Here is a 17,559-nt window from a genome sequence, read left to right as displayed (position 1 = left end):
GGTGCATCATGGGCTGTTTACTCAAACGATTACCGTTGCGCCGTTTTTATCGGAAATCTCAGTGACCGTCGCACAAATCTCCAATGAAACATATGTTCTGACAAATATCTAATACCGATATACACTGATAGGCAGAAAAGGTGTCCCTCGCCTACGTTCACGGAGCTACGTTATGTGTGGCACTGACAACCGCTGACAACCGAAAATAATACATAACGTAGCTCCGTGAACGTAGGCGAGGGACACCATTCCTGCCTATCAGTGTACATAATAAACAAACACCGCAATATATATGCTCGCGACTGTACAAATATTTGCAAGCATTGGTCAAAGTGGATGCGTGCAAACAGCCCCATGTGTATGTGTGTGTAACAATAAAATGCATAAAAATGTCACATATCGTAAATACAAAAGTATGATATAAATAAAAGCATCGATATTTTTGCGCGAAATGTAAAGGTGAATTTAGTGAATTGTGAGGGTTGATTACTATTTGAAAACATGGACAACGTGATTGTGCGTTCGTACGTTCTTAGGAGCATTGCGCTTTCCACCTTTTCACCTGATCGAATCTCTCAGCAAATAAAGGAAACTCCACGGAACAGTTTTATCGACGGTTCAGTTTTACGGCAGAAACCCGGCGTGTTAAGTATTATCGAGATTAGGGGAACCTCGTTTTGATCCCGGAGAACAATCAACGGAATGACGCCCGACCTTACTGTTTCCCCAGTAAGAAACGACACTCGTGCAACGTCTTCCATTTTCTCTCTCGTCGTCATAGATGTAATCCGATAGTTCGAGAACATTCTTAAAAGCATCTGAAAGTACATTGAAACGCACCCAAGTATCGAAAATTGTTCATCTGCGCGTAAAACGTTTCGTACGTCACGAGACCACCATAAATTTTCACCCCAAGAAAGAACCGGCTATTTATTGCTTGAATTATGTGAACTCTTTGATGTATCACCGAGTAGTATCGCGAAAAGGGGGTCGCAGCGAATTGTGGTTGCGCGAAAACCATGATGATATTTAAAGAATGTTGAAAATACACAAGTAACGGAGACGCGCGCATAATGCAGACGCCATTCCGGATTTTATGACGCGCACAGAAGTTACGAGATATGCATTCTGAATTGCGATGCATTTGAATTGCGATGCCCTGACAGTTATGTCATCGAAGGTATTATCGACCCGCTAATATTCATCGCGCATTGTGAATAACAGCAACAAAGAGGTAAGAACAAAGTTGTCTACGAACTTTGAACTAAATACGGGCGTGCGGATGAATATTGCGCCGCGGGTAATGCTACGGGTAAATACGGGATAACAAAGTTCTATTTTCAAACTACCGTCATATGATAGGGGCATACACTAGTCGTAACGTAGAAACGAAATTATACATGTGCGATACGTCGTTATCATGTAACTGTAAATACAGTGTTACGTAAAAAATCGTATTTTAAATATCTAAAACTGGAAGAATCAGTGAAATTCCAGGTTTTTAAATAATTAAAATAATCGAACGTAGAATTGAAAGAATTATTCAAGTTCGGAGAGAGAAAAGAGTAGAAGAATATTAAGTTCGTGAAATCGAAATCAGCGAGAAGAAACAGCTCTTGCCGATCAGACGTGAAAAGGAAGACGAAGGACCGCCAGAATTCGATGAGCGACCGAGCGTTTGATAGGCGGAAAATTACGGAATGAATAGAAGACATGATTCAGCGATTCGCTGACTTCTTTTTTCACCCTTGATTTTTATACGCGCATTGCGCTCTTTCTCTCATTTCAAATGATTGTGCAAGTAGCGCTGCTATTACGGCTCTGCTGTATCGTGCGATGCGCCTGTTACGAAGAAGAGAACGAATTGCGATGCATTAACATTTACGGTAAAGTATGTGAAAAAAAGTAAAGATTACCGTCCGATAAATTACAGCGTGGCATCAAGCAAAAATGTAGATGGCCAATCCACAGTCTTCGAAACGAGAGGAGAATTATAAGAACGAGGGATGATATATTAAAAGGTAAAAGTACGTCGTAGGTGGCGTGATCTGGGAAACCACATTCTCTAAAGCATCCGTTACAGACGACTTTGTTGATGATGCCGACTACGTATACAGAATGATTCAGAATCGATCTCTTTTCGCTAGGAATACTTAGGACGAACAATTTACTTTCGATTCTCTCTCTCCAAAGTGCTTTCAGTCAGGTCTCAGCAGTCGAAGAAATCTTAGTCAGCATTGCGACTTTTTCTGATCCCGTCCGGATCAGATTTATTCCTGACACCGGTCGTTGGACGGCAATTTTGAACCGTCCTGTGTATGCCGGTCTTCGCTACATATAGATTCGGAATAGAGGGATCTGCGTGGTAGATGAATGAGAGGCCACGCCGGGTACTTTGCATTCTGATGCGCTTTTAAATCTCCTCGGAAATTCATTTCGGCGGTTAAGCCAGGGTAAACCGACGCGCGTCCAGAGCTTCGACAAACCGTGGTGTGAAACCGCAGATATGTTGTGGGAAAGGATCCGGCCAATATCGCTCGAAAACTTCGCCGCGACGCGCAAACTTGCGCTTGTATAGCTCGCGGATCCAATCGCTTCCGTTGCTATGTCGTTGAAGATGATGCAAAATTGCTGGATTACATAATAACTTGACTCGCGCGCGAGTTTCAGAGGTAATCTAAACGATTACGAGCTCCCCGACGCCTTCGGATAAGGTCGTTTTCACGAACTTCATTTTTAAACAAACTCTAAAAACATACAAAGTGGTTGTATCGTGCTTCCTCGTAAATCGCATAATGTAAAACAGTCCCATGTCAAACCCGCAGCCCGTAGCACTCGTCTTTTCTATAATACTTTTCCTTAAATTCCATCTCCCATAAAACGGAAACATTGTAGCAAATCAATTGCGAGTGTAAAGCTTACATAAATATTTAACATCTAACTTTCGCAATTTTTGCTTCGCTCTTTAAGAGATCTTACGTGAAAATCAAGTTTGATATCTCTGATAGAAAGTGCAAAAAGTAGGCTCTCTCTCTGAACAAATATTTTTTCATGTCTTTTAAGTAAAAAAATCAGATGTAGAGGAGACCAGGGACAAACGTAACATTTTGCTTATTTGTGTTGATATCTTCGATTTGCTTGTTTATTTATAAACTTTTTCGATCTCATAAGATTAATGCATTCTTTACTTATTATTTGGTATGGATAAAACTTATGCACATTATACAATTACGTGGAAAAATCGAATTTTATAAAAATCGAGATATGTTACGATTGTCCCTACCCCTAGGGCTGGTTGTAACAGGGCTGAAGGTTGATTTTAACAAGATAAAATAAAATTAAAACAAACATATAATCAATGTAGTGAAACGTTTTATTTCTTATAAACTTTTTTCAAATAATTCTGGACATGTTTAATTATTTTAAATATAAATAATGAAACATAAAATTATAAAAACAAAATTATACGAACATAAAATTATTCAATCATAAAATAAACGAAATTATACAAACATATAATAAACAAAAATGTTTAATATCACAAGGAACTTCTCTTTTATAACACAACATAAACTATTCTTATAAATTAAGGTTATGCAATTATTTATACCTGAAGAAAATTAACTAAAAAAGTGAAAAATCATAAATTTCTGGAATTGATATTCATATAGGTAAACAAAAAAGATAACAAAAAATAAAAAAGGTATTAAATACTTCGATATCTGTTACAAAATTGAAAACAGTCACTCATTGTCAGAAAGACAATTATGGCAAACATAACTGAATTTATTGTTAGTACTAAGCCTCTATCTGTTTTTCTTTTTCGTATATTCGGCATTCTAAAATAATAATAAGAACGTTTTTGTAAGAGAAATATATATAAATGAATAGAAATCAACACCAATAACAATTATTGTTTTCGGGACATAAGTAACAGACTGTTACTTTTGTCCCAACTTAGATTTTTGCCACAATTGATCAAATATTTAATGTTATAAAATAAACTAACCTTAAAATATGCATCAAACTATATAAAGGAATAGCGACTCATTTATAATAAACAATAAATAAAGGGATAAACTAAATTTTCAATGCAATATTAAGAAATTAAGAAAACACAAAATACTTACTTTGACCGTGTGTTTATGGCATCGATGCAACAGACACAGAACCTCTCATGAAAGAGCTTCGAGCGCTACTGAGGTGAGAGGAACGTTCAAAAGACGTTGTATAACCGTGGATAGATTCGTACATGAATGTTTTTTTTTAGTAATCGCATTTGTTACATTTGTCCCGTATTACTTTTATCCCTGGTCTCCCCTACAGTTATGAAAGACATAAATTAAAGCTGCGTTGTTTCTAGAAAATAATATTATAGAATCCGAGAAAAGAAAGTATGTATATTATATTCTACTTACTACTATTACTAAAATTTACGACTATGACTAAAACTAATGGAAAACTAATGTGGATACGTGTTTATATATATGATTCTCATATTTTCTCAATATATTGCTAAAACAGAAGTGACTACTACTATTTTTAATTCGCCATTGAAGAACATGAGGTAATTTAAGTTTTGATCTGACTTAGAGATTATTTTTTAAATTGAAATTTCTTCCATGTTTTCTGTGTGAAATTTCAAATCTCTTTTAATATTTACTTAATTGCAGCACGTCTATATTTGATGACCACGTATATATATATATATACATATATATATATATAACTATATAATATACATATAATAGGTATAGGATTAAAAGAGGCATGTATGCTTTACGGGCGCTTTGAAGTATCGATATTTTAGCTGCGACGATATTAAACGTCCAAAAGCGATCTATAACGAGAAATATTTTCAGCTTTCAAACTGGTTACGTGCAATGTGAGCTAATATCATCCTTGAATCCTCATATTTCGTATGTGAATAAAAGTAATATTAACGAAAAACATACTGTAATATAATATAGAATAGATATTCATGAATTGAATAGTTATATTAATAGTCAATTCAAGAAGAATATACTCTATTCTTCCCTAAATTCAAAAGATTCAGACGAGTTCCACGAAGCTGTCATTTTCACTGAACAGCAATTATTTGAACTAAAAATAACAGTTATCTTGGAGTCAATCAACTTCCGCCTTTACCTGATATCGTATTTAATGAGAACAAATTTGCTTCTCGATAGATCTGTAGTACGCAGAGTTCTATCTTGTTACGTGAATGAACGAATCGGATGAAGGAAACGTTTAAATTGAATGATATCAATTGGTCCCGTTTGGAATAAAAGAGTTTAAATAGAGTAATTCGAAATCGACTGACAAACGAAAAAATTGTTATGTATTTAAACATCATTACAAGGAATGATTTTTAATACATTATTATGTAATGAATATATGAATATATTCTTTTTTGAAAGATATTTATAATATTAATTTAAATACAACTGAAGATATAATTTCATTGCAATATAAACAGTAATTTAATAATGTAAAATTAAAGGATTATTTTTCATTATTAAATAACATATAGATATTCATTGTTAAATGTCACAACTTAATATTTATAAATATATACAAATAATTTATATGTAATAAAAGAACATATTGTATTCTAAAAAGAGTTGCAATATTGATAATGTAATTACATTAATGATGTTGATGATATATTATTGGTATGCAGATAAATGTGTTGATGATATATTATTGGTATGCAGATAAATATGTTAATGATATATTATTGGTATACAGATGAATGTGTGTAAAAAGAAGTACATTAGTTTAATTTGTTAATAAGCAAATATAAATAACGAAATAACTTACCCTTTTAGAAGAGTGCTTGTGATAGCGATGAGGGTGCAGCATGCAAACATAACGGTCGATTGCCATGCAGACGAGGATAACAGCGCTCTGTTGAGTCAAAGCGCCCCTAAGAAGTGCCTGGAACAATAAAAAGTTTCCGAAAGAGCAAACGAGATTCTTTGGGTATCCTTGTTTCAGCCTTTTGAAATAAAATAACTTGTACTTTCCTGAAGAAGTACATAGGTTGACGAGTGAACGCAATAAGTCGTTGTACCGGATAGGCGAGAAGTTTTCATAAATTAAGAAAGTGTTAAAAAGAACCTATTGTACATGTAAAGCTTTAATAATTGATCGTTCTTTCCAACTCTCTACAAGTTAAACATTTGCTGATTTGTTAAACGAAAGGATCGACGAAAATGAAAATTACACAAATGAATTCATTATTATATTGTTAAATGTTAATTACTTAAATAATTTGGTAATAGATGTAACAGGGATAATAATGTCGAGTAGTGTATATATATGTCTAACTATCTATATAAACCAATATAATAATTTGATATCGAATTAAATTGTCGGATTAGTTGGTCTATTCTAGAGATGAATGTCTCTGCCACATGAATTTACCAAAATAATCAGGGTTTTGCCATCGTCGATGAACGACAGCTTGCGGCTTACCGCCGATGCCACACTGCTTTGCGGTAATTTTGTATCGAACATTGTGATTCATGTACGAGTATCATTGTTATTCAGATTTGACGGTAGATGAAATTTCAATTATCTTATTATAATAATTGCTGCGAGAAACGCGGTAGGGAGGCTTAATTAATATTTTAGCATTATCCATTATTTCATACGTTTGCAAATTATGATTACGTTACACTCATTGTCAGTTTGTAATACCAAGAATCGTTTATGACTTCTATGAAGCTGATGCCGAGTTCGTACTGTAATTAAATGTCACGGTCAGATAAAAAAGTATCGCATTTGTCATGACGTAATGTTGTTTCCGCATCGTTGCATTTATCTACAAATTTCAGTCCGTGATTAAACGATGTGAAATGAATACTTTTATTTTTGTGAAACGAGCGTAGTAAACATTATACGGCTAAACTTGGATTAACGCACATTAATTGAAGTCGGATTGTAGAACGCAATTTTGATACATCTCAGGAATTAAAAGCAGACATTATCTCACGAACAACAAAATATTATCGATTCGTTTAATTCAATTTCCTGAATTCTCTGAAGTATTGACAGTACAATTACCGTTTTTCAGATTCCAAATTATAAATATTAAAATAAAATATATTAAAATAATTAAAAAATATAAAGTTTATATATATATATATTAAAATAATTAAAATATAAAATTATTAAAATTATGAAAATTATTAAAATAAAATGTAAAATTTTTACTTCTAACGTCATATTTTAATTAAAAATGTAAAATTAAATAATTTTTTTTATAAATCAGCTATGATAGTTCTTATCAAAAAATCATTATTTAAATAAATGATACGAAGAAAGATATGGTTTATGTAGTGATTAATGGTGATTCCTTCACAGCTTCTGCGCAAGCATTACTTGCTATTTAATACATAGAGAATAATCGATTACGGCATGTATGGGTCAATTTCTCATAACTTAGTCTTCGCATGGTCTGCCAGCAAATGCTAATTCGCTCTCCAAACGTGCATTACGTGCATGCATTACGCGAAACAATCTGTCAAGCGATGAGTAAGCAAATTACCGCTAGGAGCAACGCTAGCTGTTCTATTAGGTAGGTTTCATTCAAATTGAAACCTATCTAAGGGGTATATACTATAAAAATGATCTGTAACGCTATGTCTCTATAAGTTACGTAACACTGTAGAGCAAAAGAAAAAGAACAACGAATGAAAAGGAGAAAGAGCTAAAGAGCTAAGGGCTACAGAGCTTATAGAGCAAAAGTTTCTTACAGAATACAGGGCTAAACTTACGACTAAACCTACGACTGAATCGCAATTGCGGCTGTAAGTTACTGTGCGTTACATTGCTTAAGAAATCCTGTATTTTATCTCTCTTTTAATGATTTAATTATTCAATCATTTTAAATATGCAGTCAAATTGTGAATATCAAGGTGCAAAATATAATTTGATAAAAAGTTTTCAAGAAAGATGTTTATATTTAATATAGTCAGGTTTCGCAACGTGTTCAGTATAAAGATATTTTTCAACAATTAATACACCTACACGTATACATAAATGTATACATAAACAAGCCATGTGGAATTTACAGACAATAGACAATTGTTCCATTTTAAAAGAATTTACTTCTTGGAATAGTTTATATGTAAGTCTACAAACAATTTTATAAAAATCGAACGTCTCTCTCGCAGTTTCCTCTTGCTGAAATTGACAGAAGAAGAAATATGACATTTCCTTAAAGAAACGACATGCACCGTAACTGCATGTCCGCCTATATAGCATACACATACTCAACCACATATTGAGCAATTTCATAGCTATCTACTGACACTATCAACTGTCGTCAGGTCCGATACGTCGGTACTGCTTTGAAGTGAGACAGTCAGGATGTAACGAGATGTACACTATCGTGATTCAAGACACGTTCTTTCCAGCACACGTTCTATCCTTGTCGAGGGAGGCAAGAGAGGCAGTAAGAGACAAGGAGAGCGAGAGAGAGAGAGAAAGAGAGAAATAGCTACAATTCGATCTTTGGGAAAGAATACGGTCCCAAACACACCAGACAGCGTGATTCGATGAATCAGTGACGTCGGTGTATCCATAAAGAGACAGCCACGACGAGACGAGGGTGCGAGTGTACCGAGTATACGTTTAAGATGGTTGCCATGGTGACCGTTGGCGTACAGCCAGGAAAAAGCTCTGATAATCTGAAGGGGCCAGGATCGGCCTGGCCTCGTTTCGTGTCATCCTCGAGACACTCCCGGGAGACCTTAACCGAATATTTTCCACAAACCAACCTATCTGCTCTGCCACCCCCCCCCCCCCCGAGCTACTGCTAACCCATCACCATCGTCGCCGTTGTTAACATCATCCAGCTGCAGCAGCGACTTTGATGTATCATCACTGGAGTTTTTATTTAACCACCACCGGAATAATTATTACAGTCGGCGGATTCGGCACCGTTGCACGTTAAGGGACTTTCCCCGAGGGGATGCCTGGCACTACGTGGTTACGCGAAATTGCATTCGTCTCGGAAAAACCTCGGGACGACTGCAACGACGTGTATTACAGCGCATGGCTAGAGAACGCTCTCTCTCGATTCTCAAGTCAAAATTCAGTGTCGACGCGAAGATCACACAAACGCGAATACTCGACTCTAGAAAGACTGCAGAAAATTTTGCTACGTCGACGGCGCCCGAACCAGCCAGGGAAATAAAGTTAACAATCAAGCGGACGAGCAAGCGAGCAGGTGAACGGTAGAAAAGAGAGGGAGAAAGAGTGGAGAAGAAGGGCTGACTCTTATTCGAGCGACGGCTTCCGGGATTCCGCTGTTCCGCTTCTCTTCTACCTGGGGTTAACGCGCGCGTACCGCCACTGAATCTAAAACGCGTCAGCGCACCGTGCCGCGCGCATGGGGACGAATAAAAACGTGCCGCGTCCCTCACTGAAACTCGCAATCGCCTTTCTCGACGCGATATAATTCCCCACTCGTCGCCAATAAAATGAAACGAGCATCGGCACAGCATCACGCGGCCGGGCGTACACGCGGAATTGTGGAATATTAAATTCGCAATCGTATTATCGTCATGGCGCGGCGGTGGCAGCGCAAGGATTTTTCAGGTCGGTTTATGCCGTGGAAAAAAGAATGGGAAAAGGAAAGGGAAACGTCGGTGGAAAGCGTCGGCGCTGCGGCGACGTCGCGTCGTAGCTCGTTCCGCGGATAAGTAATGACATTATGCAGCTAAATACAGATAGCGAGCGCTGGGAGATTTACCAATAGATAGTCTGAAGCTCGTTTTATCGGGCGCGGGCCGTAATTAGCGAGCAAACTTGCGACGGAATCCCACGGTTCGCCCCTTAATATTGTGAACGAAGAAAATTGCATCGCGATAAATTAAAAAAAATGCTAATCTCTTCTTGCGATTAACACAAAATGCTTGCTTTTCGATTACGTTATGGAAAGTATCTTCGTGACAAAAACTGTCGGAATAGAAGAGCATTTTGACTTTGTTCTTGCACTACAATACCGCGTCGTTCACATAAGCGTTCACATAGGCCATATTCCTTAAACGCATCGCTCATAGCGAGACCATCATGTAACAACGACGATGACTGACTCCGTTGCATCGTCGAGCAAGAACAAGCGGCATACTGGTTTATCGAAGTTTACGGTTCGGTTTCGAGCGGATATCTGAATACACACGATTCTCGTCCCAGCTGTCGTATCCCAGAGTTATCACGTAGACGCGGAAGATTTGTTACCGTTAAGGATAGATTCTATGAATATCGAGCAGCTATAGAGACGAAATCCTACTATCCGGGGATACCTGGAATGCGCAAACTCTCTATCATTCTCAATATCATTTTGCTATTCTTTTCCAACGGAACAATCGTCGATGCAATCGACCCATTCTCAAGCATGGTCTATCGTTTGCACTTGACACTGCAGGTGCATGCGCAATATTACACAGGAAACTATTTTATATATACCTTTTTACATATTTTACTCTAAACAGAAGAGTATTAAAAAATATTTAAAAAATTAATAATGAGATATGCATATATTATTACACTATTCCATAGCGGTTATACGCGTGCACCTCATTGTTGGACATTTAAATAAAAATTATAAAAAGTAATAAAAAATTGTTCCGATTCATCGTATGTTTCAAACACCATGCAATAGAAAATCATATACATGTACAATTTTGATTCGATAATAGAACAACAGATATAATGTAGCGAATAAAGTATTTGAAAACATTTTACTTAAAATTTTATTTAAAAAATACTAGTTTTAACAGTATGAAAAAACAAAGAGAGAAAGAGAAAGAGAGCGAGAGACCTCATCACTCTTTTTTTTTATTTTCAATAGTCCATTTAACTGGTACGCCTCCGATAAGCACAAGTTGGAGGGTTAACGAGAAGTGATATCCGGCCGCTTCGTTCACGATGGAACCTATCGTGGAAACTCAACGATTGCTTGAATGAAATCATGGAAAATCGCGCGCTGTTTTTTCATATTCCCCACTTTTTCATATTCCCCGTCGTCTACTGAAAGTTCCAACAATGCAAGCGAGAGCAGTGCATTGTCGTATCAAGGGGCACAATCGCGCTAGTGCCTATATATGAATCCAGTGTTTTATTCAAAATAACTCCAGTTATATCACTGGTCGTTTCGGCCGCGAGTAGATACTTTCAACCATTTAAACTGGACGAAATGTTACCAATCGTTTGCGAACATGATGGAATAACGAATGCTATTTACGTTGAATGCCGCCGGACCGTTGGCAGTAATACATAAGCCATTAGTTGGTTTCACGTTCCTCAGTTGGATTCACGGTCGTTCCACACCGGCCTTCGTTCCGCCAACTCAACAAACGGATACGAAACCGCCGTTAGTGTGTCGCATTGCCTTTATTTCCCAATCACGTAAAGTTTTACACAATCGTTCGGAAGTTCGGAAGTTGCTTGCACAGTCCCTTTCTCCTTTGTCGGCACAAGTCTGCCACGTTATCGGTGCTATCGTTACTTTGCGGAGTTAATAGATCCACACGAGCTACCTTTTTGTGCAAACGGGTTTACCACGCATTTGTGGATCGGATATATATGCTGTCTCCGATTGTTCACCTGAGCGTTGTTAATAATTTGTTAATAATAAATTGATGAGACCGAGCAAGCACATGTATTCACGATAATATAACTTTTTGAGAACGCGAGACTTCCGGCAAAGCTCGAGAGACTTTAAGGACATGTGTATTAAGCATGAAAGTAACGCTCATAGTTCATACGAGTACGTGTGAGATGTGCAGCACGAGAAATGCGTCGAGCGTGAAACAAGACTTCGCTGGCGAACTGGGGATGTTAACCCTCCATCGGTCCCATATATATAGTTGAGAGATACACGGGTCAAAAGATCGCATGAGAGAGAAATGCGCGCGAATATGTTTCCAAGACGAAATTGTACGTACGTTGGAATATTATCGTCATGGTTTTATGAAAGTCTCGTTGTGTCTGCAGATCCCGACCTCGGATTTCAAGAGAGTCGGCGGTTCTCATAAAGTTTTATAGGATCATCGCCCACTGCAGGAAATAGGATGTAAGAAATAGAATCTTGCTTAAGTCTCTGCGCAGTTATTGCACGTTTCCGTATCGCAAATACATGTATAATATAATACAAGCGTCTTTTAGAGATATCCGTCATCAAGATTAAAACATTTTGTCTGTATATGAAAATAATAGATATTTGCATATTGCATTCAGAATATTGTGTGTATATGTATATGCTTTTTTCTGTTATTAATTCCGCATCCAGAACAATGTGAAATATATTTAAAACTATGCGACATACGCGCAGAGAAATATCTAAAAAAGTAATTAAAAAAATATATTGTAGCTCTATTTTTCTGATTACCGAACATCTGTATTTCAGTATTCTGTTTATTAATTCTGTTCTGTACGTGCTGTGTATTAATTTTCTGCCAGCTGCTACCACTCAGCTTGATCATTAATTGCAACACGTTTCCACCCAACCTGCAAACTATTTTTAGTTACACGGAGAACTTGCTTCTTCCACGTTTATTAATTCCCTCTACTTAGTTTCTACTTACTACTGGCACGCGGTATTTTATGCCATTGCTCATTTCACTCTTCGCACGACGCTGTCTATCTTAATAGATTATCTTAATAAAGTCGCTTCATAAATTTTAATTAAAACATGTGATCTTCTCAAGTTTATTTTATAAATTCGTTGATAAAAACGTTATAAAATACGTGCACAATCTCAAGATTTATTGACTATAATATAACAATGTTCTTTTACAGAAAAATATTTATTTATGCATTTATGTGCTTTCTCGATAATAATAGTTATTTGCTAGAAATTTTCTCTCTTTCCCTTCAATATTGCTTGATCGATCTCTGTTATTCAACAAGATTTTGATTACAGACTATAGTATGGACAGGAGGTTTGTTGCCCAAATCGATAACCGTACATATCCTACTCGCACTGAATCTACATGTAGTTCCAGTGTGGAACTCCAACGAAAGCGACGTAGCGTGAGAATCTTGATGGTAGCAGACAACGATTGATGCTGCATTATGTGCATATGTCTCTGGATGTAAAGCCGAAACATCGGAAGACATAAACATCTTAGATATCAGGAAGGTATTCCGATATAACGCAGCATATATTTCTGTCGTATATACTTGCAGTCTTATCGGGAGAAACGCGGCAAAGATTTGTCGTTATTCGTATACGACTGTATCTTTAGATAAAGTTGACATTGCTATTTCTATGTTTCTTATGATAGATGAATGATACATTTAATGGTACAGACTGCAGAAATCTGTTTTTTACTCTGTCCAATTATTTCGTTAATAGGAATAGATCAATAAATAATTATATTTCACATTTATTCGATATAAACAGTTTCGAGGGAATATATGAATGAAAATGAAATTACGATAAACGAGGATGATCCGCCTCATATCTTTATTTAATGAGGAAATTCATTAAAGTTCCCTCATTAAATTGCTATGAGTTTTATTACTTGATTATTAAAATGTATATAATTATGTCTGAATATACGGAAATGAGTCTCACATGGTAGATATGTAGTTTAAGATTAAGCAAAAGTATCGTTGTTATGCTGGATAATCAATGAAGAACACGCGCGTTCATCTTACATTGATCCGCTGTTGTCATCGTATTATCGAAATGAACTAATAGATTCTCTGATGTATTATGATGATGTAGCTGTTACAAGTCACGCATATAAGTTAGACTTAATCCGCGTACAATTTGTGTATACTAATTCCACACGGGGGGTATTACGGCAATTTCCCGTTTCGGCTAGATAAGCAAACACCACGGGGATTTGGAATCCAGCAGAAGGGGTGCACTTTGGAGTTTAGCACGTGCGAAATGAAGAAATATACGGTCACAAATCACGCCGTTACCTCAGAAGATGGCGTGGGAAACGAGAGAGGGGTAGAAAAGGGAGAGGAGCAACGCGTAAAGATTATCGCCAGGAACTCCGATAACGTCGCAGCCGCCGAGTACTGGCGGAGGAAATAGCGGAAGAAGTGCCGGCTGCCGGAAGCGCAGCCGCGAGTTTCAAACGATAATAATTTCCTGCCAAGCATCGCGCGCGAATGCGCCATTCCGAGATTTCCTATAAATTCCTCGAGTTCTGGCAAAAAAGGCTGTCGAGAGTGCGAGAGGTTATTGAACGACCTTTTAATGTGCAACGCTATAAGAGATACCGTAATCGCCGTTATATTTAGACAAACGATGCGAGATACAAAAATATCGGTCACAGTTGCTGCATCATTTAATATCAATTTTACGATCATGGAACGTTCTTATTTTCTAATTCCTAATTAAAATCGCAACGCAAATGTCCATTATTTCATATTAAAATTTACATGGCTGAACGGTAAACTTGCGCAATTTGCGCGGTAAACAGTACTTAGCAAAACTTGACAGGAAGAGTAGAATGGCAAAATATCGCAAAAGTTACCTGAATTTGACAGACGACTTCGCCGTACGGCCAGCATCCATATACAGCTGGTAAGAAACCGAAAGGTGTCACCAGAAGACCAATCGCCAAGTCGTTACTCGCCAAGCTCGTCAGCAGATATCTGGGCTGGAAGAAAGTTGAAGAGAACCTGTTGATCGTCTTGGTCAGTGTCAATGTGTACCGTGACTGGTTGAATTGCTGCATAATGTCGTGCGATCTTAGCCCGTCATGAAGCATTTAGCGAGAGAAAATATTGATCGACTCCATTAACGAAAACGCCGTTTGGCTCAGTACATGATGTCTCGATTAATTATTATTAAAATAATCTGCTGATAAAATATATTTTTGTTCCTTTTAACTTAAAAATTATTTGAAATAACATTTATACGAAAATTATACAGAAAATTTCACTCATAATTTCACTTATAATTTCATCACAAATTTAATCTTTTCATTGTAGAATTGGATTTGGCTTCCGCGGTTGGAGCCGCGTTTTTTGTCCCTTTAGTTCTGCCGTTTCGTTAACGTTTCCACTTTATCCGGGAGAGAAGTAATCTGATACTTATCAGATATCAAGTTCTCCCTGATAATCCGAAAAAAAAAACTTTCGACCTGGATTATTTTAATTTGAGTTAGACGAAAAATGTTTATTTTTTAACTCAGCTCTTATATATTCTTCTCCACTTTTAATAATCACGCGGAAATTAACAAAACTTTCGTATACATATTTAACAAGCTACGTAACTTTTATGTATGCATAAATCGGGCTTGATGCGAGCGCGAAGTCGCTAAGTAAGAAAAGAAGAAGTGCGAAGTAGCTGGAAGGAGACAAAATGGCAGAAGTTGGACTTTATTAGCATCTGCATCTATGGCGCTACAAGATTGTGTAATTTCCGATAATGAATTCGCGGAATAAATAGTTGCCGAGATAACCAAAATCTTCGAAAGACATTCAGGCTGCAGGCGCCAACAGCATCGCGAGATGAGCGCGTACTTTGTGAATATAATATCGCCAAAAAAATCAGTCAGGCTAGCAGAGACTGGTAAGATTTGCATATGCATTAGGAGGAGGATCGACGAACGGTGAGACATGATATTATTCCGCGCGCACACACCGCGCTCTAATAAACGCGTTCTCGCATTTTGCATGTTATGGCATCATCCATGGACCACCTGCGGAGTTTTAATTAATCGAATAAATGGAAGATGTAACATTCACGAATAATGTGGAACTTTTTACGGGCATCGTCGTTAGTTTCTACGACTCGACTCATTTAGAATCCAGTAACATGACCGTGACTGTGCAGTACTGTGTATTTCGTGCAACCAACCACTTCCTACTGATTTACATATATAGGAAGAAGAGAGAAATGGTGAAAATACCACGGACCCTTCCATCACGGACGTGAATTATGGTACCGACTGAAATCTTCGTATATTCACGTAACTGATATTTCACTCACCGTAATTTCTCAAACAAGACATAAAACAAATGCAATATTAATCTCATCATGTCTCTTAGTATTTCCTTTGTTATTTCCAAACACGTATTTCGATCTCCGTGCATTTCATTCTTTCATAGTAGCAAGCGTAACTTCCCGGAAAATTTATTACATTGGTTTTTCTAATATATTCTTTGCCGAGATATTTCAAGAGTTTAAGATCTTTCCTTCGCGCATTTCTTAGCTTTATCTATCGTTTCGTATAAAAGAAATATTATATAGAATATAGAAAGAAATCTCTCGATTTAAGTTTAACAAAATGTAATTCTATCTTAAACTCTTAATTCGTAGAACCAAACTCGATGTATCCATTTATTATTAACAGACTATACGTAAATCTAGGTGCGAATATATCCACTTACTTGAGCATGTATGTATTTGCTGTACTGTCTGCTATTGATAACGCATATCACTAGAAGATTGGCGCACAAGATACCAACGCTGAGCAGCAGAATCAGAGTAGCTCGTACCAGTTCTCCAGGGCCTGGACCTGTCCATGCGGCTTCGGACGTGCCGCTGCGCCAACAGCTGCTGTTGCTCAGCGATGGTGCCAGCAGGATCGTTTGTTTGTGTTCCATCGTCATCTCTTGGTCGCTTACTTCCCCACGTGACTGCGGTGCTGAATCTCCAAACGAGGCACCCGTGTCCCGCTCGAGGCACGTGTACTTCACACGTTCCTGAATATAAAAAGTTATCATCTCTATCCAATGATATTATATGATATTATATCTGCTTTGTTATTTTGTGTTTGTACGTGTGATTGCAAGTTTTCAGTGGAACCCTAATTTGCTCAATTATTCTATGCGCAAATCAATTTTCAATATATTATACTATATATAATAATAATTCATTTGATTCTTTCATGTTTATTTTACAAACAATTTCGTTGATTATCCCAGATATAATAATGTTTTTTAGTGTATTACAATAATATACAACAATAAAAAAAGTACATGCAGAAAACACAAATATTGCAATAATGGGTCGTTAAACGGTTCCTGAAAAATCGTTAAAAATTTCGGTTATTTTCGCGCCCGATATTGTCGTAAAAGAAGAGCGCAAACTGTTTTTTTAGGAGCGCGGGTGTTTTTTCTTCCAATAAAATTCACCAGTTCGGATTTGGGGGAAGAATAAGAGAAGCAGGAATCGATTAGCGTCGACGATCAGATATTATAACAAACCTTTCATCCCTGTCGGTCGCGAGTTTCCGAGGGCCCGCCTCGTCGACAACCGACCAGCTTCTTTAAGCACCGCTTCTTCATCATCGAGAGCGTCCTGAATCTGCACGATTGCGAGCGTTTGAGCGCGTCTGACGACGCGCCCGATGGACCAACCAGGACTCACGAGTCGTCCATGCGCACCTGCAAAACGGTGCGTGACTTCGATCTCTGGCGATGCACCCTCGACGCGCAATGCATCGCAGTTTGCATCCACCCCGTCTATAGGCACACGGACCAAATCATCAGGCTCTGTGAACAGACAAAAGACAGAATCGCGGATAATAAAAAGATATAGTTCTACCACTGAAAACCAGTTTACTG

The 17,559-nt window shown here is 37.4% G+C and overlaps 1 protein-coding gene across 1 annotated transcript in view; it reads right to left on the bottom strand.

Annotated features, from left to right (window-relative positions):
- The window catches only part of LOC105285027 (trace amine-associated receptor 9), a 43,535-nt gene extending 26,203 nt beyond the window's left edge, over positions 1-17,332 (bottom strand). The window contains exons 1-4 of the mRNA XM_011348943.3: positions 17,200-17,332; positions 16,381-16,695; positions 14,517-14,642; positions 5,824-5,940 (exon numbers count right to left, since the gene is read on the bottom strand). Coding sequence (XP_011347245.1) covers positions 5,824-5,940; positions 14,517-14,642; positions 16,381-16,602 — 465 coding nt within the window. The 5' untranslated portion in view covers positions 16,603-16,695; positions 17,200-17,332. The remainder of the gene's footprint in view (positions 1-5,823; positions 5,941-14,516; positions 14,643-16,380; positions 16,696-17,199) is intronic.
- Positions 17,333-17,559: the final 227 nt, after the last annotated feature.

This window comes from Ooceraea biroi, chromosome 2, assembly GCF_003672135.1.
Source record: "Ooceraea biroi isolate clonal line C1 chromosome 2, Obir_v5.4, whole genome shotgun sequence".
Lineage (NCBI taxonomy): Eukaryota > Metazoa > Arthropoda > Insecta > Hymenoptera > Formicidae > Ooceraea > Ooceraea biroi.
The sequence above is the reverse complement of the archived record's forward strand: the minus strand, read 5'-3'. Positions and strand labels throughout refer to the sequence as shown.